Source organism: Tribolium castaneum, chromosome 6 (assembly GCF_031307605.1).
Source record: "Tribolium castaneum strain GA2 chromosome 6, icTriCast1.1, whole genome shotgun sequence".
NCBI lineage: Eukaryota > Metazoa > Arthropoda > Insecta > Coleoptera > Tenebrionidae > Tribolium > Tribolium castaneum.
In genome coordinates this window covers 7,000,763-7,025,104 of record NC_087399.1, presented here as the reverse complement: position 1 = coordinate 7,025,104, position 24,342 = coordinate 7,000,763, and the positions used below count along the sequence as shown (strand labels likewise).

The 24,342-nt window shown below is 36.7% G+C and overlaps 6 protein-coding genes and 1 long non-coding RNA gene across 11 annotated transcripts; 4 read left to right on the top strand and 3 right to left on the bottom strand.

Moving 5' to 3' along the window:
- Window positions 1-556: 556 nt before the first annotated feature.
- Window positions 557-8,804, bottom strand: LOC658744 (monocarboxylate transporter 12). 4 transcript variants are annotated; one of them, XM_015982718.2, is made up of 4 exons: window positions 8,670-8,804; window positions 2,366-4,102; window positions 1,705-1,987; window positions 557-1,656 (listed from the first exon to the last, which is right to left on the bottom strand). In XM_015982718.2, the coding sequence occupies exons 2-4, from the start codon at window positions 3,962-3,964 to the stop codon at window positions 1,430-1,432; spliced, it is 2,109 nt and encodes a 702-aa protein (XP_015838204.1). In that variant the 5' UTR covers window positions 3,965-4,102; window positions 8,670-8,804; the 3' UTR covers window positions 557-1,429. The 4 variants fall into 4 exon arrangements, with proteins under 4 accessions (XP_015838204.1, XP_015838203.1, XP_008196730.1 ...); XM_015982717.2 differs by lacking the exon at window positions 8,670-8,804 and adding an exon at window positions 7,307-7,973; XM_008198508.3 differs by lacking the exon at window positions 8,670-8,804 and adding an exon at window positions 5,189-5,862.
- On the bottom strand, window positions 6,730-7,095 carry Chrac-16 (Chromatin accessibility complex 16kD protein). The gene has a single exon (XM_015982549.2). It carries the CDS (start codon window positions 7,093-7,095, stop codon window positions 6,730-6,732), a length of 366 nt encoding a protein of 121 aa, XP_015838035.1.
- LOC107398497 (uncharacterized) lies at window positions 8,166-10,935 on the top strand. The gene is made up of 2 exons (XM_015982719.2): window positions 8,166-9,607; window positions 9,656-10,935. Exon 1 carries the CDS (start codon window positions 8,568-8,570, stop codon window positions 9,381-9,383), a length of 816 nt encoding a protein of 271 aa, XP_015838205.2. The 5' UTR covers window positions 8,166-8,567; the 3' UTR covers window positions 9,384-9,607; window positions 9,656-10,935.
- Window positions 9,606-10,315, top strand: LOC135265257 (zinc finger protein 157-like). Its single transcript, XM_064357464.1, has 3 exons — window positions 9,606-9,622; window positions 9,670-10,134; window positions 10,165-10,315. The coding sequence occupies exons 1-3, from the start codon at window positions 9,606-9,608 to the stop codon at window positions 10,313-10,315; spliced, it is 633 nt and encodes a 210-aa protein (XP_064213534.1).
- Window positions 10,936-12,344: 1,409 nt separating the features above from the next.
- Window positions 12,345-14,305, top strand: LOC103313939 (uncharacterized). 2 transcript variants are annotated; one of them, XM_008198511.3, is made up of 5 exons: window positions 12,345-12,763; window positions 12,819-13,859; window positions 13,906-13,957; window positions 14,009-14,116; window positions 14,166-14,305. In XM_008198511.3, exons 1-2 carry the CDS (start codon window positions 12,463-12,465, stop codon window positions 13,160-13,162), a joined length of 645 nt encoding a protein of 214 aa, XP_008196733.2. In that variant the 5' UTR covers window positions 12,345-12,462; the 3' UTR covers window positions 13,163-13,859; window positions 13,906-13,957; window positions 14,009-14,116; window positions 14,166-14,305. The 2 variants fall into 2 exon arrangements, with proteins under 2 accessions (XP_008196733.2, XP_064213594.1); XM_064357524.1 differs by having other exon boundaries at window positions 12,350-12,763; window positions 12,810-13,859.
- A 1,446-nt stretch (window positions 14,306-15,751) lies between these two features.
- Window positions 15,752-16,183, top strand: LOC135266567 (uncharacterized). The gene is made up of 3 exons (XR_010334686.1): window positions 15,752-15,901; window positions 15,950-16,025; window positions 16,084-16,183. It is a non-coding gene; the product is annotated as an uncharacterized LOC135266567 (long non-coding RNA).
- Window positions 16,184-17,494: 1,311 nt separating this feature from the next.
- Window positions 17,495-22,400, bottom strand: LOC659111 (sialin). Its single transcript, XM_064357606.1, has 5 exons — window positions 22,268-22,400; window positions 21,478-22,221; window positions 17,977-18,279; window positions 17,690-17,928; window positions 17,495-17,643 (listed from the first exon to the last, which is right to left on the bottom strand). Exons 1-5 carry the CDS (start codon window positions 22,326-22,328, stop codon window positions 17,512-17,514), a joined length of 1,479 nt encoding a protein of 492 aa, XP_064213676.1. The 5' UTR covers window positions 22,329-22,400; the 3' UTR covers window positions 17,495-17,511.
- Window positions 22,401-24,342: the final 1,942 nt, after the last annotated feature.

The window sequence follows — 24,342 nt, the reverse complement described above, 5'->3', positions numbered from 1 at the left end:
ACGATTACTTCGCTGCGTCAAATAACTTTACTGGAACTAACCCAAGCCTTGATTTTCACCTATAAGGTCAATGCGGCCGCAATTCCTGCAGTCAAGACACTGAACGGCTCCCTAGACTTGACCAAAAACTGCCAGTTGGTGGTAAATTACAGATACGATGGCTTCGTGGTTTCACATGGGGTAGTACCTGTAAGCCTGCAGGTGACGGGTTCTAACATCAGACTGGTTGAAGAGCGGCAGTTTTGCGGTGGGGACACTGGGTTACCCGTCTATTGCGAAAACGCAGTTGTGGGAATTATGCTGTTCCCGCAATCTAAGGACGTTTGTTGTCCGAGTGGCTGTATATTTAACACACTACTACATATCTCTATTTTCTCGGAGAACGAGATTCAAGACTTATTAAGGGAAAAAATTGGGTTTTCTTCTGGTTAGTTGAGGTTATATTCCAGTGCCAGTGTTAATTGAATGAAAAAATGTGACCAAATAAAATATTCCGCTGTTCATTTATTATTATAAAATATGTTTGGGGTAAATTCCTCCAAGTGAAAAGGCGTGCTTTGCTATTTGAATAGTTTTATTTACTCTATCGATATTAATACAGTAAAGATATTAAAAACTATGAAACAACGAATGGCCCCAAATTAAAATAGATTAGGTTTATTAGAACGTTTTTAACGTGGGACCTAATCGTATTGGAGATTTCCTACTTATAGAGTACCTAAAGGCATGAATTTATTGACGGGGACACTAAATATATACAAAACCGAAAATAAGGTACGTTTTCGTAGATTCTTTGGTCAATGAAGGCCATTTATTCCGTCCTTTTTTGCCGCGTTGTTAGAGGACAGTAGCTAGGTCTATCGCCACATTGGCCCTCATTGACCAAGAGATCGAAAATAATGAGAATCGATACTGAAAAGGTAACTCAAGTTGAAATACTGTCGATTAGTATTTGAAATGTTGTACTATCGGGAACGTAAACAGACCCTAGGAGGAAAAATAAATAATCAATAAAAATACTCGCTTGAGTTATTCGTAATCGTAAAAAAACAACTCGAACTTCGAATCACAGCTATGCTTATAATTCAGATGGGTTCGGACATTTCGGACCCGTGTCGTGTAAAATTTCCGCTTCGGCCCACGTCCGAAACCTCCCTCGCACCCACCGAACAACAAACTTTAAAAAATAACAATTGAATGGTGCATGATTGTATATCAGTGTCTGGTCTACGGCTAGTCTAATCAACACAGCCTATATACAAGAAGTAACATTCCCCTACGATTTTGAACCTGAGATTCGGAAAACTCTACGGATTAATTAATTGAACTTTCGACTCGTCTAAGGACGCATGCACGACGAAACAACACGAAAAAAGCAGTCGAAAAATGACATCAAACTCCTAAAAAAACTTAAGTTCACTTGTGATTATTAAATGTGACTAGCGCCACCGGCGGCCGGCTTCTGAACCGTCTTCGACAGACACGCCGCGATGATGTTCTGGAATTTGGTCTCTTCGAAGTCTTCGTTGCGTCGCATGAAGCGCTTGTAGCGCCTCACGAAGGGCATGACGATCAACAGTAGCCCCGAAAGGGCTATAAACAGCCCCGCCAAGTAGAACGACAAATTATAATTATCCGTTTGGTCGCACAGCCAACCTGCAATGCGACAATCATCACGTGGTCACACCAAAGGGAGGAGCTTACCTCCGAGAGGCGGGCCGATGAGGTTAGCCACGCCCTGGACCAGCAGTAGCAAACCGTAAGCGTTGGTAAAACGGTCCAAAGTGATCAATTCAACGAGGATTATGCACGTGAGAGAGTAATTCGCTGCTATGAAGAACCCAAAGGCACCGGAAATGACACACAGAGACCAGTAGCTGTCAATGAGCGGCACGATCGCCGTCACCGCCCCACACAGCCCCATACAGACGGCGTAGATGATGTTGGCGTTGGCCCACGACCGGTCCCCGGCCCAGCCCAGGATCACCTTCAAAACAAGCCCTAACCTCAGTTTCCAGAAAAAAAAAGATAAAAAATGTTTTTAAGCTTTTACTTAAAAAAATGTACTGAAAAGAAAATATACTGTTTTTCTACCAAAATATCGTACCGCCATACCGTACACACTGACCGTGTATGTTGGTATAAGATGAGGTTTTTAATCTAACCTAAAAGTTTAACACCCCATTAACTTATAGAATTGCCTTGTCATGTAGATTACGTAAGTATGCGAAATTTCAATACATTCGGACAACAGGAACCCTCTCAAATTTGGCTCGAAAAATATGAAACAGACAGACAGACAACAAAGCAAGTCAAATAAAAAAAGCTAATAAAAACACACAAAAATTTCCTTTTTCAAACTCACCTCGCCCAGCATGTTGATGATCCCAATGATGGAGATCAGCAGTGAGGCGTCCTCCTCCGAATATCCCAAATTCCTGGCGTGGTCAGTCAAGTACACGTAGGGTACGTCGTACCAGGTGTACAAACAAAAATTCGAAATGGCAAAAAGCAGGTATTTCACATCGGCGAAATGTGAAAAGTCGAACATATCGACGAGTAAATCCCAGAAATCCCATAATCCGGCGTACCACTGCGATTTTTCTTTCGCAATGGTGGTCATACTGTTCCTGTAAATGTCGGGACACGAACTCGCCCGAAGTCGGTACCGATTGATATTCAACATGGCGCCGCGGTACGTCACCGATAACCTATGCACACGCAAATCTTTTAAAAACGCAGTTGGTAGTTTACTTTTAGGGTTGCGCGGTGGGGATATTTGGTTTCTTTTCAGCCACCATAAGTAAGCCGCGTCCTGATTGGTCGTGGGGGGCTGTGGCAATTGTTTCAAGTAGGCCTCGTTGAGACGCCCTGAGTCGCTGAAACTCCGTGAGGGCGTCAGGAGGTTCGGGTAGTTGGCTAGAAGGACGTTGTAGACGTTTTTGTGTTGTGATAACAATTCGATAACTTCAATGGGGACTTTTTCGCCGTTGCGGACGTAGGTTGGTAGATTGACGAGTGACGAGGAGAGCCGATCGGGCGCTGTCGTGTCGGGATCTTCGTTCGTTTCCCCGATTGGTTGAAGGCCACTAGCCGTGTTTGTGCTATTGCTAACTGAGAAAGAATCGGCTGACGAGCCTTTTTTTCGTTTCAAATTTCGGTTTCGTTTCCTTTCTTTAGCTAGATTTTTGAGTTTTTTAGAAGTCCATGGCAAGTCGCGCATGACCGCGCCACAGACCGCTAGATTCAGAAATAAACCGGCCAGAATCAAGGTTGTGCCTCTCCAACCGTACTCATTGAGCAGGAATTGGATGAAAGGAGCAAAAATAAAAGTCCCTATGCCACTTCCACACACCGCCAGCCCTGTCGCGAACGATCTCTTCTTATCGAAATAGTAGGCTACGATAACAACCGACGCCACGTAGCAAAGACTCAAACCAAATCCGGCCAAGATACCGAAGGTAATACAGAGAACTGTCATACTGTTAGCCCTTGAACTAATAATAAACCCCGTCGAGGCTAAAACCGAACCGAAGATCGTGACTTTCCGGCAGCCGTACCGGTCGGTTAGGAAGCTGGCTATGGGCCCCGACAGCAGCGGCATGGCCATAAACAAACTCCCGATCCATGCGGTGGTTCCCCGATTTTGGCCAAAATATTTCAAGAACTCGACGAAGATGACGCCGAAACTGAAGGTGATTCCGTCGGCGATGAGGTTGACGACGAACGAGGCGACCACCACCACCCAGCCCCAGCCCCCGTCGGGGGGCGCGGCCTCGCTGAGGTCGAGACTCGAGCTGGAGCTCGACGAGAGGCTGGTGGCGCTCGTTTGGGGCTTGTCGAACTGCACGCGCAACGCCGGCTTGTCGTCCTCCATGAGGGGCAAATGCTCACCGTTCACTTTACTATCACTGTGCGGGGTTAGATTCACTTTCGGGGGTGTGTCCATGGCGTCCTCGGCCATTCTTGTAAGTCTCGACTGAATTGCCGCCGAAATTTAGACAAGCGGTGGGCGTGGCCCATGCGGGGGAGGGGCGGACTATGCCGGCAGGTGATTGGCGCGCGCTGACGTGCCATGCGGCCACGGAGGTTGGAGGTTGATCTGCAACAGCCAATCGCCGCTACACAAACTGACAAATAACACCAAGCTAGCTCAGCTCGTCGTCTGCCCTGATTGACAGTTTTGACACTTTGTCAAAACTTAGCAAAGTTTCAAACCGAAACATGTAGGTTCCTTCGACGCGCGGACAGTGGCTCCCCCAACGTTGTTTCTTGCCGACATGGGACAGTGCAGACGACGCTCTAGCTTCCTTATTGCCTTACTTTACAAAATACAGCCATGGTTCATTTAAACTGCAACTGTCTGTATATCTCAGACTTGCATTTTCGCGCTTTTTCACACTTATCACTCGGGGTCAAAGACACTTAATGCGCCGTAATTTCGTCAAAAACACGATAATTAAGTAATAATACCTCTAAAACGGATCACTAATTACAATTATTACTGTAACCTACGTGCAACACGACAATGTCAAATAACTTGGCAAACTGACTTTGCGGGTTAATTTTATTTTTACGATCAAACATTTTACGTCAATTTTGCATCCGAATTTTTATAAATAGCTGCGCGGAAACGCCGAAAAATGACAATTTCCAAACAATTTCTCAGCAATTAAGCGATACCGCGTGTCGTAGGCCTTGAAATAAACAATTGACAACGATTAAGTAAAATCAAGGAGGCTCTTCAGTTTTGTGTCAACGCACTCGTTTGTTTACGAGCGGTGTTTTTTTCACAGCCGCCCGAGACGGAAAACTTTGCACCGGATTGATTTTTGCGTAAAAACAACCGCAAGTGTTTTCCTATCCTGATTCAATCTGACAGAAATAGTTTGCAAATGTTTCACATTTCAAACGCGTCTTGACCCCAATCTAATCGGTTAATTACCTTCTTATCCGATAGATACGTAAAACAAAAGATTAAGAAATGGATCAAGTCGGCTGTGCATGAAATATTCATTTGTTCGAAATCAAAGTCTCCCGGATTTCGCCATCGCGTCGCAATGTCAAGGAAATCGGGTCACATCGATTTTCGCCGCCATCCTCGATCCGTTTCGCGTCAAAAGTTACTTCAATTGTGAGCTATTGTTGTAAACAGGAGCACAAAAGACTGATTTATTAATTTACTAACCGCCAACTGAAAATCGTCCAACATCATGTAGCCGCCCCCGATAACCGCCGACACTGGCATCAAATGGGTAAAAACAGCACTGGACGGAAAAAAATGGGAGAAAAATTCACTTTTTACGGAGGTTGGACACGAACATGTGTCGTCTGATACGAGAGACTGGGGCCACTTCTAAATACTCTTTTGTGTTATCATTTACGGAGGCAGTGGCGTAGAAGAGGGGGTAAAGTGTAGTTATTGTGCAAAGAATCTTTATCGCTATGTTGGTTTAATCAAAGATTAGAAGGGATTTGAACTAAAAGTGTGATTTGAAGTGGATAAGAGGGTCATCTTGGCTTGAATTTTGGCGCCAGTTTTATGAAAAAGGAGCGCCGCTGGTTCAGACTCGTCCGGGTCTGTTAACTTCCTTCAGTGATAACGAAACATCTTAATCATCACGAGCTCTTAACAAAAAAAAACATTGAGACCGTTTCCTTAAACGTCGGTGATAAGGAGACCCAAATCTGGATCAATTCTCTTATCTGCTCTTCAAACAATCGCCGGTTATGTCACAATCAAGGATCGAGTGGGCCTATACTATCGAAATAAACTGTATATCCATGAAATAAGCCCACAATCCTCAAGAAAAAAGCTCACGGAAAAATAAACGTGGCTAGATTTATAAATTTATAAAATTATTCGGATAACAATAAAAATATTTAGGATGAGTTTATACAGTCCTATTCAAGAGTAGGAATTAGGATATCCAAAAGGGTAACAAGCAATTTTTTTAGACAAAAATAACTTAATTTTATTTGTTGTATTTTTTTTGTTTTACTTATAAATTTAAAATAAAAGTTTTATTCAATAGCTTAACCTTCACCATTCTAAAATTTTTTGAAGCCCCCCCCCCAATTTTTGGATCCGCCAGTGTGCCGCCAACTATCTTATTAAAAGTGTACAACGTAGCGTTTGGGATAAAGTAAGATTTTTTTGTTAATGTAAAATATTTATAGTGTATTTTTTGAGTAACTCTTAAAGATACCGTAAAATGAAGTTATTGAAGTAGTAGTGAACTTCTTTCTTTCTTGAGGTATGTGAGTATTTTCTGTGTGAGCTTTTTTCCATGTGAGTTTTTATCCGTCTGGGCTTTTTTCAGTGTGGTTTTCTTTTCATGTGGGTTTTTTTCACAATACATTTCTTAACTTGTGAGCTTTTTTCCGTGTACCTAGGTTTTTTCATGTGAATTTTTTCGACGTGGGGTTTATTCTTTGTGGGCATTATTCTGTATGGGTTTATTTCTTGTAGGCATTTTAAGGTCATAGTGGGCTAGACTTTAGGGTTTTTTGTGTCAGTGGTGCCACCACAATAAATAAATAAAGGGCTAGCAGGTGTAACTTCCGCAGCGCTGCCCTTGAAAGTCCGAATCGATAACCGTCCGGGGAAATTCCACCCCTGTATTTGCAAGAATAGGGGAGGAGGAGAGTCGTTACACGCAAGCAGCCACGTGCCAGTTAATCTTGAACTTGGAAAAAAAATCAAACAAAAATTGAAAAATCAAAAATTTATTCACTATTCGAGTTGCTGCTGGATTCCTCATCGCTTGAAATCTCTTGGTGATTTTCGGCGCCGTTCAGTTGGCCCTCTTGCATTTTCTTGTACTCAGCATACGTGATTTTCTTCGGCATGATATCTTGCAAGAACTCGTATTTCTCATCCCGATTGACCACTTCTGACAAGTGTTTGTAATCAAGTTTTTTACCCGTGGCGGATAACTTATAGCCCTCCTGGGCCAACATTTTAATGAAGAGTTCGGCGGCTTTCGTCATCATTAACGACGACTCCCGACTGATATTTTCCGCTTCTGAAGAACTCTTCATTATGGTGTTTATCCGGACGATGGGCAAGGCCCCCCATGGCTTGGACGACATGACACTGAAATGACGTCACACAATGGCCGTCATCTGTCTATTAACGCAGTCACGTGACATTGCCCCCTTTGCCAAAAATCCGCGTACGCCACTGCCTCGTCCCAAAATACCGAATTCACGAATAAATGAGTATTTTCGTCGCGACTTGCTCCCAAAATATCACCCCGCCCACTGGCCCACTTTGCGCAAAAACAAACAGTGGAAAACTCACCAAAAAATCGACGTTTTCCCCGAAAACGATGCTAAAAAACGGCAACCATCGCAACCCTCTCGAAATTTTTTCACAGCACTCTGGATCGGGAAGGAAAATGACAGCAGCACTGCACACTAGACCGGAATTTACTCGCGGTTTTTTCGCGATTTCGATTGGGAAAATGAGTCGTTTGCACGGTGTATCGATTGGTTTTGTTGCAAAAATTCGTATTCGACGATGGGGTAACAAAGCGTGAAGCTAATCGACGCGATTCGAGAAAACTGCACAAGACGTCACTGGACAAAACACGCACTGGTGGGGGGTGGAACAGAGGCTACCAAAATGTTGACAAGTGACGTCATTGTCTATTTATTTATTTACTCGGTGTAAATTATTCGGCTTTTTTGTGATTTATTTTTAAGTACGCGAGGTCGGGCTATATGTGGAAATTTTGGTCGGTTGGGGGAGGCGGCTGGGAAAACAACTGCCGTAATTGACAAACGACAGATATGTGGTGACTTGATTGTTATTTATGTGTTGTTGAAAGACTGATTTGTTATCTGTCAAAAACGCAACATGGAAAGTAACAATTTTTGAATACTTTATTAAAGGAAACAATATATCCACGTGTCAACATAAGGCTTCAACACCTTTTTAATAAAAAACATGACTTTATCGGGGTTTAATTGGTGCGTTTTTGGCAATAAATTTATCACCACATGATACTTAATTTAAAATTTTTCTAAAAAATTTGAAATAGAATTCAAGTCTTTAAAAATTAAAATAATAAAAAAATTCTTATTAGACGTTACTTATCACGATATAAAAACTTGAAAATTTTGCAATTAACGAATAAACTAACTGATAATAAACACTTAAACAATTTTTTTTGTAAAAAAAATTGAATGACCTAATTGAGCTGTTCAGCAAAAAATTCGTTTATGATTATGAAATATACATAATTACATAATTACAAAATACTGAAAGATTATTAATTCAGTGATACAGATAAGAGGAGATACAAGGATCCGTTATTCCAAGTGACACTAGCACAATTTTATGGAACGTACCCTAATATTTTACGAAAAAATTGTGCAAAAACCACCACAGATGCACGTAATTAATATATTACGACCATGATTAAATTAATTATTATTAATCCTCGGCCTAAATTGGTTGAAATTATTATTAATTTATGATTTTATTGTGACAGTTGTCAACAGTGCACTTAACCTCTCTTTCGCATTTTTGGCAAAAACCTGTTGAAATCTATGAAAAAATGAAAGATAATTACTTTTGCTCGGTTTCAAACTGCCATACCAACAGCCGAACCCACCCCTTACTATCTTTCCACCCATTTCCCCCCAAAGACACGACTTACCTCTCCGTAAGCACCCTCGACGCCGGTGGTCCCAAAAAACTGATGTGCATCCGCAAGCTATGGGAGGAAATCCTCCTCATGAGAACCCCAGCGCGTTGCGAGCGCGTCTGTTCCATGCATTTCCAGAAGACCGACTACTACGGAGAGACCACAGTCCCAGACACCCTCAATGCGAGGGCGATCCCCACCTTGAACCTGCCCCAAGCCCCCATCACCGTCCGCGAGTGCGACGTGCGCTCGTGCCACAACCAGGACAACGTCCACAAAAACAAGCACTTCTTCACGCTGGAGCGCAACGAGACGAACTGGACACGTTTCCACGCTTGGAAGAGGTTCACCAGGGCTTGCAGCGACAACCAGGTGACGGTGTGCTCGGACCACTTCATACTGGGCTTCCCGGTGGACGATCCGCTGAACCCGGACCACGTCCCCAGCCGCAATTTGGACCTCCAGATCGAGGAGGTCGACGTGAGTGTTTTTGGGGGCAGTGTGAGTGTGGGGGACTGCACGAGGGAGGACCCCCTCAAGTTGACCGGACCCGAGTACGTAGGCGTTGATCCGGACGATATACAAAACGCGGGGGAACTACCGGAGAATATTTTCGAGGAGTGCATCAAGGTGGAGCCGCTGGACTTGGACGAGCACTCGGTGTTTGAGCTGGGGGAGATTAAAGTCGAACCAAACGACCAAATCGACCATTCTTATTGTAAATAGTTATTAATTAAAGTTATTTTGAATTAGTTGTGAGTCGGTAAAAAAGATTCCTTTGTGTTACCGACCGTCTATTCACACAAGATTGTAAATATTTAATAAAATCAATGAAACTGTATAAAACGCAACTTGAATAAACGTTAAGTAGAAGCCGGTCGTTTTGCTGAACCCTCCTTATGGGGCCTTCGGCCCCCTAAACTCATGTTTATTTGACATAACCTTAGAATGTCAGTCCCATCCAAGTAACTCTTTTAGTTGCTTATCAGTGCTTTTAGGGCCCTTTGTCAAGTCTCGCCGAGGCAGCAACAGTTCACGTCATGAACCACATCAAGAATCACCCGTTTGAGTGCGAACTCTGCCCCAAAAAGTTCAAACGGAGGAATTGGCTAAAGATGCATGTGAGAAGTCACGACAAAAGCCACAGTTTCGAGTGCCTCTTGTGCGAGAAGCGGTTCAAGTTCAAGCACCAGTTGCAGAAACATGTCTTTTTGGTGCACAGCAATGAGAGGCCGTTTTGTTGCTGCGTGTGTGGCAAGGATTTCAAATTGAAGCAAACGCTGCAGAACCATGAGAAGGTCCATTGCGATGAAAAAGAGTTCGAGTGTAGTGTTTGCCATAAAGAGTTCAAATTAAAGCTCCACCTGAGGAACCACATGAAAATGCACAGTGATATCAAGCCCCACGAGTGTGGCCTCTGCGATAAGACTTTCAAATTTAAGCAGCAGTTGCAGAATCATCTGCTAGTTCATTCGGGGTATAAACAGTTTGAGTGTGAATTTTGCAGCAAGAGTTTCACGTTTAAGCAACAGTTGAATGTTCATTTGAAAATTCATCTCAATGTGAAGGACTTTGATTGCGACGAATGTGAGAAGGGGTTCAGAACGAAGCAGCAGTTGCAGGTGCACCGCAGTAAAGTGCACAAGGGATCTGAATAATTATTTACATTTCTGTCTTTTAATTTTTTACAAAATATATTGTTTTTTTGTTACACATTAATGTGTCTTCTTTGTTACGAAAACATTATTTAGTTTAGGCACAGGCTGAATGAGTCTAGAAAATTTTATACAGTATTAGGATCTTACATTAATTTTTTTCGGATTTATTTTGCTACGCCTCTGGTGCGTCTGTACAAGTCGTCTGTACCCATCATTTATGTTATCAATTATCATTAACATTTTTATCTCATATGAGTCATCTGACCCAGATCAATTATGAAATAAAAGTTTATCTCTTCATTTCTTGTTTTTCATTATTCCCTCAGTGAAGTAAGATGAATTTTCGGGTAGTTGTCACACTAGTGATGGGGCTTTGCCTCGTTTGTGGTCACCCCAAGTCAGAAATAATCAATTCGAAGTTGTCACCATGTGATGCACTCGGTTATAACCGGGACACCAAAAGAATGATGTTTGACCATTCCAACTGTGCTCGACTGTGCAATTTGGAGCGGAAGGCTGGAGGGCAATGCAATGACATGGGCGCTTGCATTTGCAAATTAAATGGTACAGGAAATGATTTATGAAATGTATTGGTTCAAATAATAAATTATGCGTTTTTTTCTGGTTCATTTCTTATACAGACTGTTCCGTCTAAACCCCACATTAGTAGAAGTATAGAAAGTTAGTACTCAGCCATAATCCGTTGAGTTCTGCTCAATGAAAATATTTTCAAAATGGCGGCACTTCCGCTTATACCGGAAGTCGCTATCAACTTTCTTATTTTAAATAGAATTCTACATTTTTACAGCATTTTTGGATTGGTTGAGTTATTTTGAAGGAGTTTTTATCGGCTTTCCCTATACCTAAGTTTGACCGTTTTTGAGATATTTAGGATTTTTTGAAAATTTTTGGATTTGCACCTGTCACTTAAAAAATCGGTAACTCTCTTAGTTTTAAAGATTTCGAAATCATATTTGGGGAAATAAAAGAGAAAGGCCAAATCTGTTCTTTTGTGTGTTCAACATTGGAAAAAAAATTAATGAACCCAAAAATTTTAAGGTTAAGTTTGGGCAACTTCAAGTACTCATAACTTAATTTCTTTAAATGGGATTTCTAATTTTTATTTTAATAGGTGGAGGAGGATTGTTTTCTGCATTTATTTGTATTAGTATACCCTATACCTATCTGTGATAATTTTCAAGTTATGTTGTTTTTTTTTGACCTTGTAGAAAATTTCTTACTAACCATAGCTATTTTTGCATAGTTTGCCCAAGAAACATCTCTGATTAAACATAAACGTCAAATTCTGTTCAAAATTGTGTTCACCTTATCCGTCACGTGAAAACAAAATAAATTCATTAAATGTTGTTTTGAAAAACTTTAATTTCTCACATTATTTCTGTCAACCTATGAGAAAAGGCCTTAATCCCAATAAAGAGTTATTGTAACTTGAAAACTATTAAATTTATTAAATAAAACTTATGGTATTTTATTTGAAAAAAAAAGAGTTATGGGTGCTTAAAGTTCAACAAACTTAGCGTAAAAATTTTGTTTTTTTTTTAGAAATTTGGAAGCAACAAGGGAAAGATTTAGACTTTCTCTTTTAAATGAGCTGAAACATATTTTCAAATTTTTCAAAATGACAGAGTTATCGATTTTTAAAGTGGAAGGTCCAAATCTAAAAAAAATAAATAAAAAACTCTAAATATTTCGTAAACAGCTAAATTTGAGTATAGGGAAAGCTTATAACTATCTTAAAATAACTCTAATAATCCAAAAACGCATTAGAAAATATATAAGGAAATTAAAACGACTTCCGGTTTAACCGGAAGTGTCGCAATTTTGAAAATATTTTCATTGAGCAGTACCTACTAGATTAAGGTTGTGTACAAATTTTCAGATGACTATCATTATTAGAATTCCCAATACTTCAAATGTGGGGTTTAGACGGCACACCCTGTATAGAGGCCGTTTGAGTTGCAATACTCATTGTTTAAAAAAAATTGTTCGATTTGATTATGACTCTGATTTGGAACGCACTCCTGAACCGGTTGGTGAAAGCGAGGTTAAAGTTAATCCATTATTGAACCACGTTTAGTTAAACCTTGCAATTTGGGGCGTTAACCGCATTTTAAACCTGGTTTAAAATGGACGAGAGAAAACCGCGGTCTCGAGCGGCCAATTTCACCAAAAACGAAGTCTCAACTCTACTTTTCCTGACCAGGAAATACAAAAGCCAAATCGAGCCCAAACCACTGGGGTCCAGCTCGAATAAGGCGAAAGCAGAGGCTTGGAGAAGAATAACGCGCGAGTTTAACGCCATAACCGGCAACCGGGACAACCCCCGGAGTGTCGACGTGCTCAGAAACAAACTATGCAATATTAAAAAAATCGTCAAACGGAAAGCGCGTCAAAAAATTATTGGGAACGATGAGGGGCACCGAGAAGGTGAATACTGTATTTATTATAACTACAATAGTATTTGTTTGCTAAGAAATTACAGTGTTGGAATTGGAGAACGTCAAAGTGGAGGCTTCGCCTCCACGTGTTGTACAATCGCCGGATATACTGGTAGATGAAGAATCGCCGAATTTATTGATGGAAGAAACGCCGCATGTTTTGGTTGCAGAATCGCCGAATTTAGTCACAGAGGGGTTGTTAGAGTTGCAAAAACGCTGTTTGTTGGAAGAACACGCTCTCAAGTTGCGACTTATGCAAGAAAAGCACGATCGGAGTCTCAAGATTCAGGAGGAAGAAGCTGAGGAGAAGTTGAGACAGATGAGGGAGGAACATATGTTGCAAATGGAGATTTTGCAACTGCGAAAGCACTGTTTGGTCAAACTGTAGACTGAACTGTTTTCTGTTTTTGTTTAATAGTTTAAACTAGTTAATAAAAGCGAACGTCTTGCAGTTTTTATTATTAAATAAGTAATCAAACGTAACTCGGAAGCTTTAAGATAATCAAGAGCCTCCTTAGATGCTCAGCTAAAACTGAACGATTATGTTATTTGTCCTGAGACTTCTGTGGTATTAATTTTTCTAGTGACAAAGAAAACATTCGAACAACGAATGTTTCTTTAAGTATTTTTTTCCTCATGTTTCTTATTATGAAAATTTTAATCGTCAGTCTGTTAAGAGGGCTAAGCTTATCATTGTTGCATTTTTCCAAGTAATTAGTGAAGTGGTTGAATTTAAATTAATTTAAAACGATTGGCGCTCGAAACGCCCTCATTTTTTCTCTACCGTACTATTTTTTTGGGTTCTGAAAATCCTGCAATTTTGTACCTCGTTTCGTCTCCTAACTTATAGTCCTCCGTCGCCTCGATCTACTGGCTGTATAGAAATTTTCCAAAACACCATAAAGGCGATATTAAGGCACAGTTTATTTAAAATTGGCAAATAAAATATTAAGCGGGTCATTTAATTACAATTTCAAAAATTTCGGAATAGATAGCAAGAATTATGCAAAACGACTCGTGGGTATATAAGTCTTTGCTGAAAAATGTGGGTTTAATTTGTGGAAAAAATGGCGAAATTGATCAAAGTAAGTATATATTTCATATAAGTTAGAGTTGTTGCCACTTTCTTAGGTTTTCTTGGTGGCTGCTTTGCTGGTGTGTGTCATCAACACTTGCCAAGGATGTAAGTTTTTTTCAACTTGGTTTTTGTACAAACTTATTTGAAAAATTTCAGCTTTTGCTGACTCTTTAAAAAAAATGGCCCACGAATTCCAACAAAAGTTAGGTGGAGGTGGGAGTTCAGGGGGTTCAAGTGGTGGTAGTTCGGGGGGAAGTAAAGGAGGTACGATTTATAAATTTGTTGTTTTTGGTTTAAAATTTGCAAACTTTAGGTTCCAGTGGAGGGAGCTCAGGAGGAGGCCAAAAGTCCGGCTAATAATTGTTTTTCTTCTAGTAAAAATATTTATTTTTGGAAATTGTTATGGTGGTGGGGGTTACTTTGTTTAATAATAAAATGACAAAACACGTAAAACTGTGTTTTATTTTTTTGGTAATTTATTATTTCAGTCGTTAAATAACAAATTAGGTCGTGAAATTTGCAAGTCAAAGTAACATATACATAACGAAATACAAACCAACTTCAAGTAAGTTGGCTTCGGTTAGTCTAAACCAACCATCGTTGTTTATAAAAATGGTAAAAATTGAAAACAAATCTCATGGAAACTTTTAGTTTTTTTCTTTTTTTAACGTAGCTTTTAGCTTATTCTTGTCTTCTGTTTACTACTCACTTACTTAATGTTCGTTTTTCCAAATCCTATTAATCTCCAAATTCGAGGTAAGCAAATATTTTGATTATAACAAATAAAAGTACAATTTCAGAAGCCAATCCATATTTATTTTGTATTGAACCGCCATGTGAAGAAAATTTTGTTCATTTTTAGTTAATAAACTTTTTCGAAATGTAAAAGTGTCTCAATTATAAATTATCACAGAAAGTAAAAAATGACCGTATCAACATTATGGTATCAACAACGTCAATGTAAAAATATTTTTTTTTTAAATAATTAATGAAACATTGTTAGTGTTTTGTATAAAAAATATATCTTTGACAGCGTTTAATTATTACAGAACGGACAGCCAGAGATTTTTCTTCATTTATCTTAAAATGTTTAAATTTTCAATTGTTTAAAGTTCTTCAAATATTTTCTACTAAACTTTTTCGAAATGTAAATGTGTCTCGATTATAAATTACCACAAAAAGTAAAAAAACTGTCCTTATCAACTTTATGGTATCAACAACGTTAATGTAAAAATTGAAAATTTTTAGGTAATCAGTGAAATTTTGTGAGTAATTTAAAAAAAATTACTAAAAGCCGCTTTATAAAAAACTCAATTAAAGTTAATTGCAATGTTAAAAGTTAACAACGTGAATGGACCAACCAAAGTATTTCAATTAGATCACGTGATCACGCATTTAATTGCGAATTAAATTAATGACGTTTCTATAAACCGCTCCTTAGAAATTTTTCTTTATCTTAAAATGTTTATTTTAATTAACAAATTTTTTAACGTTACATTTTATTTTACAAAATCGATATTTTGACCTTTTTTTATGTCAAAAAATATGTAAAATTAATTTACAGAAAATGTTTTAGTATTTACTAAAACAAGTTGTTAATTTTTAAAATTTATGAACTTATAAAGTAGAGTGTTTTGCTTAAATAAAAAAAAATGCCTACTACAAAGTGCAGATCCCCAAGTTTAATATTAAAGAGGATGATTCTTTGTGAGATAGTGTAAAGAAAAAAACTTTTGTGTTGTACCCTTGGCTACTAATTTTATGTTAAATTAAGTTAATTGATAAGCGATAATTATTATAATAACAAAAAAATTTACGACTGACGTCTTTAAATTCATATTTTACATTAAAGTTAAAAACTGATAAACATAAAAGTCTACTTTAGACGTTTTTAAGTTCATGGTTGCTTTTTATCGAATTTATCAAAACAATATTTTAAATAACAATAAATCATTTTATAAAATTTGCAAGGCTAAATTGTGGATATAAAAATCGAACCATTTTTGAAATAAGTTAGTTTCAGTTAATATGACATCGTTAATAAAAATGGTAAAAAAACAAATCATAGTTAAAATAATTAATAAAACCAACTTTTAGCTCGTTTTTGTTTTCTATTTACTATACACTTACTTCTTGTTCGTGTGTTCAAATCCTACTGGCCGCCAAATACGAGGTAAGTAGATGTTATAATTAAATACTTAAATTAATACATCATAAAAATTCAATTTCAGAAGCCAATCCATATTTATTTTGTATTGGTCCTCCATGTACTCCAAATAGTAATGTTGTAAATTCAACTGGTTATTAATGTTAATAAACTGCTAAAAGATGTATTTATGTCTCATTTTTAAAATACCAGTGACTTATATTAATTAATATAATTAATAATTATTATAAGTAACTTATATTAATTATGTTATAATAAACCACTCTTCTCCCTAAATCAGATAAGTTTTATGAGTTTTTAAAAGTTTTGTAATTAAACTTGCAATTAAATTGTATTATTTTTTATTTTGACTTCCTAAAATAACAAGGATCCTGCGTTCAAATAAATACCGGGCGACCCAGGGATGCATAATCGGTCTATAACTTTTTTATTATTTGAAATATTGCCATGCCGTTTTGACTATTCGATAGATCGACTAAAAGTTTACAAACTAAAAATATTTTTATTTTACACAGGATGTTGTATACAGGGTAGTGAACCAAACTTACATTTTTTTAAATGGAACAGCCTATATATGTTTGCATAATTTTATTCTACGCAACAAAATAATGTAACTTTATATAAACTATTATGGGTTTTTCTCTTTTCGTTTCGGAATTATTCGACTTTTCGTTAATAAAATGACCAATTTTTGAAAAATCATTCCGAAGCCGTCTTTAAATATTTTCCGAAAAATTTGCAATAGAAAAACTCAGAATACCCTGTAGTTTTAGGAACTAGTCGACTTTTACTTAAAACATGCGGATAATACGTACAGGGTGTGCCAAAACGCAAAAAGTTGAATAACTCATTTTTTTCAAATAGAACACCATGTATTTTTTTACACGTGTTGATAACATTTTTTAAAAGCTTTCTAATGACATGCGGTTTGAGCAAATTTGAAACATTTCTTAGTGATAAAAAATTTCTTTTTTTATTTATTTTATTATTAATTTTTGATGAGCAATTTTTTTGTAATAAAATCATTTTTTTGAAAAATACTTTAAACTCGTTAGAAAGATTATCAAAAATTATATCGATACATGAAAAAAAATACAGGATGTTTCATTTGAAAAAAAAAAGAGTTATTCAACTTTTTGCGTTTTGGCACACCCTGTACATTATCTGCGTGTTTCAAGTAAAAATGTTCTGAATTTTTCTGCTGCAAATTTGCCGAAAAATATTTACAGGCGACTTTGCAGTGATTTTTCAAAAATTGAAAATTTATAATTAAAAGTTGAATAATTTCGAAACGAAAAAAGATAGACCTATAAAAATTCATAAAGATAATGAAATAATGAAATAATAAAATAATAATAAAAATAAAAAATAAAATAATAAATAATAAAAAAATTAAAATAAAATAATAAAACCAGCTTAGCATTATTTCAATTACCAAAAAAGTTACAGACCCTGTACACAAATGAAACACTCGCTAGCCCTAGAAATCTCTTTATTTTCCTTTAACCAAAGGCTTGTTCCACGCCTGTACCTTGGTGGTACCAAAAATCATAAAAATCGTGTTCGTGACCACAGCTATAACCATCGACAACCAAAAGAGCTTCCGGTACTGTAGTACAGTTTTCTACAAACAAATGCAAAAATGTAACCTTATCAAACACTAGACTCACATCCGGTGCAATAATATCTTTGACTTTGTTAAGAAAAACCCACGAAATGTTTCCAAGTCCATTGGTGAGACTTGTCGTAAACCCCGCATAGTTTGGTCCCAAATCCAGCGTGATTAAGTAAAGTCCCAAAAAAGTAAAAACCATGAGACTCAGAGCTAGGACAAACAAGACCACGGCTGCAAATCGGTTGCAACTGGCAAATGACCCGGTTAACATGTAAATGGGGGGCCCCATCATTCCTTAAAGGTTGATTTATTTTGGGTGGGGGAGAAAATGCAAGTTGGTACCAATGGTGGAGAAGACTTTCCGGACTGTTATCAGGTTAATGTAGCCGTTCCGGACGATCCAGTCCGACAGGAACCCTGACAGGATTAGAATGACTGTTATGGGGAGGAACGGGAGTGAGGAAATGAGCAAACTTTCCCTCTCGTTGTACTTGAGAACAACCTCCAAGTACTCAGGAAGGGTGAAGGCGAAAAAATTGCCAATCCATCGATACGCTATGAAGGCCACTATCAAAACCCAGACATGGAAGGAGGTGAGAATGGCACGGTAGGGGATGTCCTTACGGCGGTGGTCAACGATTTCCCCTACAACGCATGGTACTGTTGGTACCGTTGGTCGTTTACTCTAGAGTTCCTTTATTGGGATAATATAGGAACTCTATATATTTCTATCCATTTTTATTAAAATTTTTGTTAGTAACCTATGTCAAAGGTTTATGTCGAAAATAATTTCAAGGTTATCATTTTTGTCAAATACATAAAATGACATAATTTTACGTCAAATTTAACCAGGGACGTAGAAAACGTAGAAATTTTGGGATTGTTATTTAAAAAAAGAAAATAATTGAATACCTACCAATATTAATGTTCACATTTCTGAAATTTTTCGATATTTATTTTAATATTAAATACATAACTTAAAACATTCTTCAATGCTAAAAATGCTTTTCTTCAGTCAAAATTTTTAGTTAAACATCTCGTCCCAAAAATTGGTCATCAAGAACCTTTCATATTTCCTGTCGTCTTTTTAAATTTTCTAAAAAATGATATTGAAGATGTTCTCGTATGAAAAACGTAACAAAATCGTGAATTCCCAATAACTTTATAATTTGAAACAGAATCTAAAGTTCACGTAGATGCTAAAGGCGGCCAAGCAGCGACAGGTTCAGCTTTTCTAAAAATTAGAACCAGTTTTGGGTTCAAGTACCTACATATTTTATAAATGCATAGACAAATTCCCAAAATCTCATAGACTTTGTACATAACATTATTTAGACAATCCACTTTTCCAAATGCTTGTTAATAATAAACGTAAAACTTGGCAGGAAAGGTTCAATTTCTCTCTCTTTCATCGACGATTACCATTTCTTAAAGTTAAGGAAAAAATGTTTGTGATGAAGAGTTTAGACGTAAAATTCTTGTACTTGCAAAGAAATCTCTTTTAAAATTTGGAGTTCATATAAAAAAATAGTGAATTGACGACGACTGCCAGTTTAAACCATTTCTAAACACAGTTAGTCGACGAAAAATAGAAACATTTTTTGACAAATTTAATTGATTTTTCGCCAAATTTTAAGTGTAACACCACTGATTTCTATCCCAATTTGTTTTTTTACACATTCCAACCGACGTAAATAAAACAAAATTTCGAAAATTGACATTCGGGGTCTCAACTCTCCCAATATAGGAACTCTATATATTTCTATCCTTTTTTATTAAAATTTTTGTTAGTAACTTATGTCAGAGGTTTATGTCGAAAATAATTTCAAGGTTATCATTTTTGTCAAATGCATAAAATGACATAATTTTAGGTCAAATTTAACCAGGGACGTAGAAAACGTAGAAATTTTGGGATTGCTATTTAAAAAAAGAAAATAATTGAATACCTACCAATATTAATGTTCACATTTCTGAAATTTTTCGATATTTATTTTAATATTAAATACATAACTTAAAACATTCTTCAATGCTAAAAATGCTTTTCTTCAGTCAAAATTTTTAGTTAATCATCTCGTCCCAAAAATTGGTCATCAAGAACCCTTCATATTTCCTGTCGTCGTTTTAAATTTTTTAAAAAATGATATTGAAGGTGTTCTCGTATGAAAAACGTAACAAAATCGTGAATTCTCAATAACTTTATAATTTGAAACAGAATCTAAAGTTCACGTAGATGCTAAAGGCGGCCAAGCAGCGACAGGTTCAACTTTCCTAAAAATTAGAACCAATTTTGGGTTCAAGTACCTACATATTTTATAAATGCATAGACAAATTCCCAAAATCTTATAGACTTTGTACATAACATTATTTAGACAATCCACTTTTCCAAATGCTTGTTAATAATAAACGTAAAACTCGTCACGAAAGGTTCAATTTCTCTCTCTTTCATCGCTAATTACCATTTCTTAAAGTTAAAGAAAAAATGTTTATGATGAAGAGTTTAGACGTAAAATTCTTGTACTTGCAAAGAAATCTCTTTTATAATTTGGAGTTCATATAAAAAAACAGTGAATTGACGACGACTGCCAGTCTAAACCATTTCTAAACGCAGTTAGTCGACGAAAAATGGAAACATTTTCTGACAAATTTATTTGACTTTTCGCCAAATTTTAAGTGTAACACCACTGATTTCTATCCCAATTTGTTTTTTTACACATTCCAACCGACGTAAATAAAACAAAATTTCGAAAATTGACATTCAGTGTCCCAACTCTCCCAATAAAGGAACTCTATATATTTCTATCCTTTTTTATTAAAATTTTTTTTAGTAACTTATGTCAGAGGTTTATGTCGAAAATAATTTCAAGGTTATCATTTTTGTCAAATACATAAAATGACATAATTTTACGTCAAATTTAACCAGGGACGTAGAAAACGTAGAAATTTTGGGATTGTTATTTAAAAAAAGAAAATAATTGAATACCTACCAATATTAATGTTCACATTTCTGAAATTTTTCGATATTTATTTTAATATTAAATACATAACTTAAAACATTCTTCAATGCTAAAAATGCTTTTCTTCAGTCAAAATTTTTAGTTAAACATCTCGTCCCAAAAATTGGTCATCAAGAACCTTTCATATTTCCTGTCGTCTTTTTAAATTTTCTAAAAAATGATATTGAAGATGTTCTCGTATGAAAAACGTAACAAAATCGTGAATTCCCAATATCTTTATAATTTGAAAGAGAATCTAAAGTTCACGTAGATGCTAAAGGCGGCCAAGCAGCGACAGGTTCAGCTTTTCTAAAAATTAGAACCAGTTTTGGGTTCAAGTACCTACATATTTTATAAATGCATAGACAAATTCCCAAAATCTCATAGACTTTGTACATAACATTATTTAGACAATCCACTTTTCCAAATGCTTGTTAATAATAAACGTAAAACTTGGCAGGAAAGGTTCAATTTCTCTCTCTTTCATCGACGATTACCATTTCTTAAAGTTAAGGAAAAAATGTTTGTGATGAAGAGTTTAGACGTAAAATTCTTGTACTTGCAAAGAAATCTCTTTTAAAATTTGGAGTTCATATAAAAAAATAGTGAATTGACGACGACTGCCAGTTTAAACCATTTCTAAACACAGTTAGTCGACGAAAAATGGAAACATTTTTTGACAAATTTATTTGACTTTTCTTCAAATTTCAGTGTAACACCACTGATTTCTATCCCAATTTGTTTTTTTACACATTCCAACCGACGTAAATGAAACAAAATTTCGAAAATTGACATTCAGTGTCCCAACTCTCCCAATATAGGAACTCTAGTTTACCCCAGTACCACTTACGCAGTTCCACGGCCAGGTAGTCCTTCTCTTCCGGCGTGATCCGGGGATCTTTTTCCGGGTTCGGGAACACCCAAAGCTCCCACAGGAGCGCAATCACTATCCCCATTGCCCCAAAGACGTAGTACGGAGTGGACCAACTGCCACTCGACTCAACTAAAATACTTGTGCAAATTTTACTACAGATAAGTCCGATGTACAACCCCGAGACTGATATTGTGGATATGGAGGCTCTCTCGCGCACTGGGGCCCAGTGGGCCATCAGAGTGGTCGAAGCCGGGAGGAAAGCACCCTGGGATATGCCCATGAGTAGTCTCAGTACCTTCAGTACCGTGAGATTGCTCTTGGTCGCACTGATAAGCACCGGGGTGCAAATATTGATGACTGAGGTAACTAAAGTCGAGATCGAAATCACTCGCTTGGGGCTGCGGCTGTCCGAGTAAATCCCTCCCAAAATGTGTGTAGGCAGATACGACACAAAGAGAATCGCGTTGATCGTTCCAACTGACGATTGCTCCAGTTTTACCAATTTTGTGGTCGTGTTTTGCACAAGTGATGAGGTTTTGTGGTAATTGTCTTGTAGGATTTCGCAGTGTTGTCCAATTGTGACATTCTTGTAGAGGTGTTTCTTCTGACTGATTTCCGCGAAATATTGAATGGTGTACATTAGAGTATCACGATTTGCATAGCTGTTTATTACCACCAGTAGGATCATCAAAGTTACTACATAGCGTTGCGGGATAAGTCCTGAAGATTTAGGAATGGGGTAAAGGTCAAAAGGCGGGTGGCTTACGTCGGGGAGTTCTCAGTTCGTCAGATTCTGAACGTGAGGGTTGGGGAAGTCCAGTGTCCATTTTTGGCGTGTCATTTTGACAAAAGTAGCGAGAGCCAACTTGGCAATTGTAGACAAGTAAAGGGCGATTAAATTTATTTGAGCGTAGGACTCCGCCTGGCTTGCGGAGAGAAACCATTTTATGAGATTACAGCGATAAAATTTTAAGTCTGTATTATTTTTCTTAAAACTCGAAATAAACTATATAGTTCAGGCGTCCAGTGTTTCAGCTCTTAATTTTCTTAATTTTTCCATAAAGTTTTATACAGCGTGCTCAAAAACTGGCGCACCAACTCAATGGTGTGTGGTAGAGAAGTGGTTACACATAATGGCAAAAATAGTAAAAAAATTCTTTGTATTAAAGTTATTGATAAATAACTAATTTTAGGTAAATGATATGTGGCAACGTTGTCTAACAGTCATGATCGCAATAGAATTCGGAAGTAAAATTACCGTTGGGGGCGCCACTGAGCTAGGTCGAAAACAGTAACCATAAATGGCGGGAAAATGTTTATTCGGATATTTTGAGCGTTGTACGAATTTTGGGGCTTCACAATTATTGCATTGCCTATGCGGAATAATTATTGCATCTTTGATGCAAGAAACTTATGTTGACAAATGAGAGATGACGAGGAAAACACGAATAACGATTGACTGTTTGGTTCACTTTTTTTATTGGAAAATTATTACAAAGACATTGAAAAGCCTACCTTTTGGCATAATTTACGTTTAAATGTATCAGCAGTTGTTAATCTTTATTGTAGTTTTGTAGATTTACCGCAGCATTTCATGATTTTTTCAGTGGAAAATTCTAACCTAAAATTCATAACACTTCACTAATTTATTGGTTTCTTGAGCCAAACTTTGTGTTCGCTGTGATCCATTACTTATAATCTTTAATTAGACAACTGTTTGTTAACACTTTGTAATCAAAATTTAAATATTTTTCACTTTTTATCCACTTTCAAGTTCCAACAATAAACACTTTATACCACGAAAAACTACAGAACCAAAGTCAACGTTAGGATTTACCACCACGTACTTTTAAAGTAATTCTTTCTATTGTAAGTAATTCTTTCTATTGTAAGTAATTAACACTATACACGCAAAATTGTTGAACAATTCATTAAATGTCAGTTAAATGTGGCATTACGAAAATTTCTTTACTGTTTTCGACATAGTTCAAAAGTCATCACCAGAGGGCGTCTAGTTAATTTTATTTCCGAATTTGAGCAACAATAAAAATAAATTATTCTTGAAACGGTTTCCTAGGAAATAATTCCCAGTGTTGGCACATCTACACATTGTGATTTTTTGGATGAATTTTAATTTTTTTTAATTAAAAAAACTGCTAAAATCTGATAGTAAATTTTAAAATAATTATTCATCGTTTTGTTACGGAACGATTACCTGGTATGAAACATAGAAATATAAAAAAATAATGAAAACTAAAGAAGTTAACACAATAAGTTTGTAGCTCCAGATTTTTTAAAATATAACTTTTGGAATTTTTTCAACATTTTTCCCGTAATCTGCACTTGCTTCTCAATAATCTACCACTGAGTTGGTGCGCCAGTTTTTGAGCAGCCTGTATTCATTTTCTCAATTTTTCAGTTTTTTGTGGTTTTACTACTTTATCTTATTAATGTTCTTACTGTGCAGTTTCATAATTTTTAATTATCACTTTTCAGTCAGAATCTACAGAATTTTAGTCTGTTTTCTAGTTTTTTTTTATATTCAGTTTTTAAGCTTTTTAGCTTTTCGTCTCTTGGTGTATAGGTTTTTTGTTTAGAATTCAAGATATTAGTTTATTTGTAAAACAAAGTTTAAAAAACCCGACACACCAAACCTTTATTTAAAAACACTACGCGTTTCAACCACAAAGTGGTCATCCTCAGGTGAGAGTTTATATTTTCACCTGAGGATGACCACTTTGTGGTTGAAACGCGTAGAGTTTTTAAATAAAGGTTTGGTGTGTCGAGTTTTTTAAATTTTGTTTTATTTAGTTTCCACGCCAAGAAAATCCAACAAGAAGT

Coding starts and splice junctions, on each gene's coding strand:
- LOC658744 (XM_015982718.2), bottom strand. CDS start 3,964: ATGGCCGAGGACGCCATGGACACACCCCCGAAAGTGAATCTAACCCCG. Junction 1,988..2,365: donor TCATCAACATGCTGGGCGAG/GTGAGTTTGAAA, acceptor CTTGTTTTGAAG/GTGATCCTGGGCTGGGCCGG. Junction 1,657..1,704: donor CATCGGCCCGCCTCTCGGAG/GTAAGCTCCTCC, acceptor GTCGCATTGCAG/GTTGGCTGTGCGACCAAACG.
- LOC107398497 (XM_015982719.2), top strand. CDS start 8,568: ATGAAAGATAATTACTTTTGCTCGGTTTCAAACTGCCATACCAACAGC.
- LOC135265257 (XM_064357464.1), top strand. Junction 10,135..10,164: donor CATCTGCTAGTTCATTCGGG/GTATAAACAGTT, acceptor TGAATTTTGCAG/CAAGAGTTTCACGTTTAAGC.
- LOC103313939 (XM_064357524.1), top strand. CDS start 12,463: ATGGACGAGAGAAAACCGCGGTCTCGAGCGGCCAATTTCACCAAAAAC. Junction 12,764..12,809: donor CGATGAGGGGCACCGAGAAG/GTGAATACTGTA, acceptor TTGTTTGCTAAG/AAATTACAGTGTTGGAATTG.
- Chrac-16 (XM_015982549.2), bottom strand. CDS start 7,095: ATGTCGTCCAAGCCATGGGGGGCCTTGCCCATCGTCCGGATAAACACC.
- LOC659111 (XM_064357606.1), bottom strand. CDS start 22,328: ATGGACACTGGACTTCCCCAACCCTCACGTTCAGAATCTGACGAACTG. Junction 18,280..21,477: donor CTACCTGGCCGTGGAACTGC/GTAAGTGGTACT, acceptor CATGCGTTGTAG/GGGAAATCGTTGACCACCGC. Junction 17,929..17,976: donor GAAAGTCTTCTCCACCATTG/GTACCAACTTGC, acceptor TCAACCTTTAAG/GAATGATGGGGCCCCCCATT.